This window comes from Crocodylus porosus, unplaced genomic scaffold (genome assembly GCF_001723895.1).
Source record: "Crocodylus porosus isolate Cpor-Errol unplaced genomic scaffold, CroPor_comp1, whole genome shotgun sequence".
Classification (NCBI taxonomy): domain Eukaryota; kingdom Metazoa; phylum Chordata; order Crocodylia; family Crocodylidae; genus Crocodylus; species Crocodylus porosus.
The window spans coordinates 12,848,762-12,849,565 of record NW_017728886.1 but is presented as its reverse complement, the minus strand read 5'-3'; the positions used below and the strand labels follow the sequence as shown (position 1 = coordinate 12,849,565).

The 804-nt window shown below is 63.7% G+C and overlaps 1 protein-coding gene across 1 annotated transcript in view; it reads right to left on the bottom strand.

Annotated features, from left to right (window-relative positions):
- The window catches only part of DPP6 (dipeptidyl peptidase like 6), a 731,733-nt gene extending 731,589 nt beyond the window's left edge, over nt 1–144 (bottom strand). Inside the window, exon 1 of the mRNA XM_019530500.1 lies at nt 14–144. Coding sequence (XP_019386045.1) covers nt 14–64 — 51 coding nt within the window. The 5' untranslated portion in view covers nt 65–144. The remainder of the gene's footprint in view (nt 1–13) is intronic.
- Between the last annotated feature and the right edge of the window lie 660 nt (nt 145–804).

Below are 804 nucleotides of genomic sequence, written 5' to 3'. Positions count from 1 at the left end.
CGCGGCCACTTACCATCACGTTGCCCTGCATTTTTGCGGTTTTGATCATCGCCTTTTCCTTCATGCTGCCGCGTGCGCCGCGCGGGGCCGTGTCCTGCACACTTACTTCCCCGCCGGCTCCCGCACTTCGGCGGCGCGCGGGCGCGCTGGGCGCCGCGGCTCGGGCGGGCTTTTTTTATTTTTTTTTCCCCGGGAAGGAGGGGGGGGGGGAAGGAGTTCTTTATTTTATGCCTTTCTTGCTCTATGTATTTCCTGCCAGCTCTTGAAATAGGAGCGAGGCCGTCTCATGACTTGAGTTACTGTGTTCGGGCACGGAAGCGTGGGTTTCCACGCGGGGGAGGCGAGCGCCGGCCCCCAGCCGCGGCCCGGGGAGCGCAGGTTGCAGGGCAGGGGCTGGGCTGGGCGCTGCCCTCTTCCTGGCCAGCCCGAGGCAGGGGAGAGCCCGGCATGCAGCGTGCGTGGCCCTGGGGGGTCAAGCCTACCTTGTCCCTAAAGGCAGGGAGACAGGGGAAAGTTACAGCACTCGGGGCAAAGCTGGTCCCCAGCCACCTGTCGCCTTCTGGCCCAGATCAAGGGTTGTGGCCTCGCAACCTGGCAAGGGAAATATCCAAGAAGGCGGCTTTCCTGAACCGCCAACCGCTCCTCTGGCGTGGTTCGGTACCTGCCGAGGTGCAGTGGCAACGGAGTCTCCTCCCTAGCTTGCTCCAAGGGCCTTATGGCAAAGGGCAAGCAAAACTCGGGGGCTTGGGCCCGCACGTGGGACGCCCGCCTAAGGTTTTGGAAACATCTGAAGCCCCAGGTGCG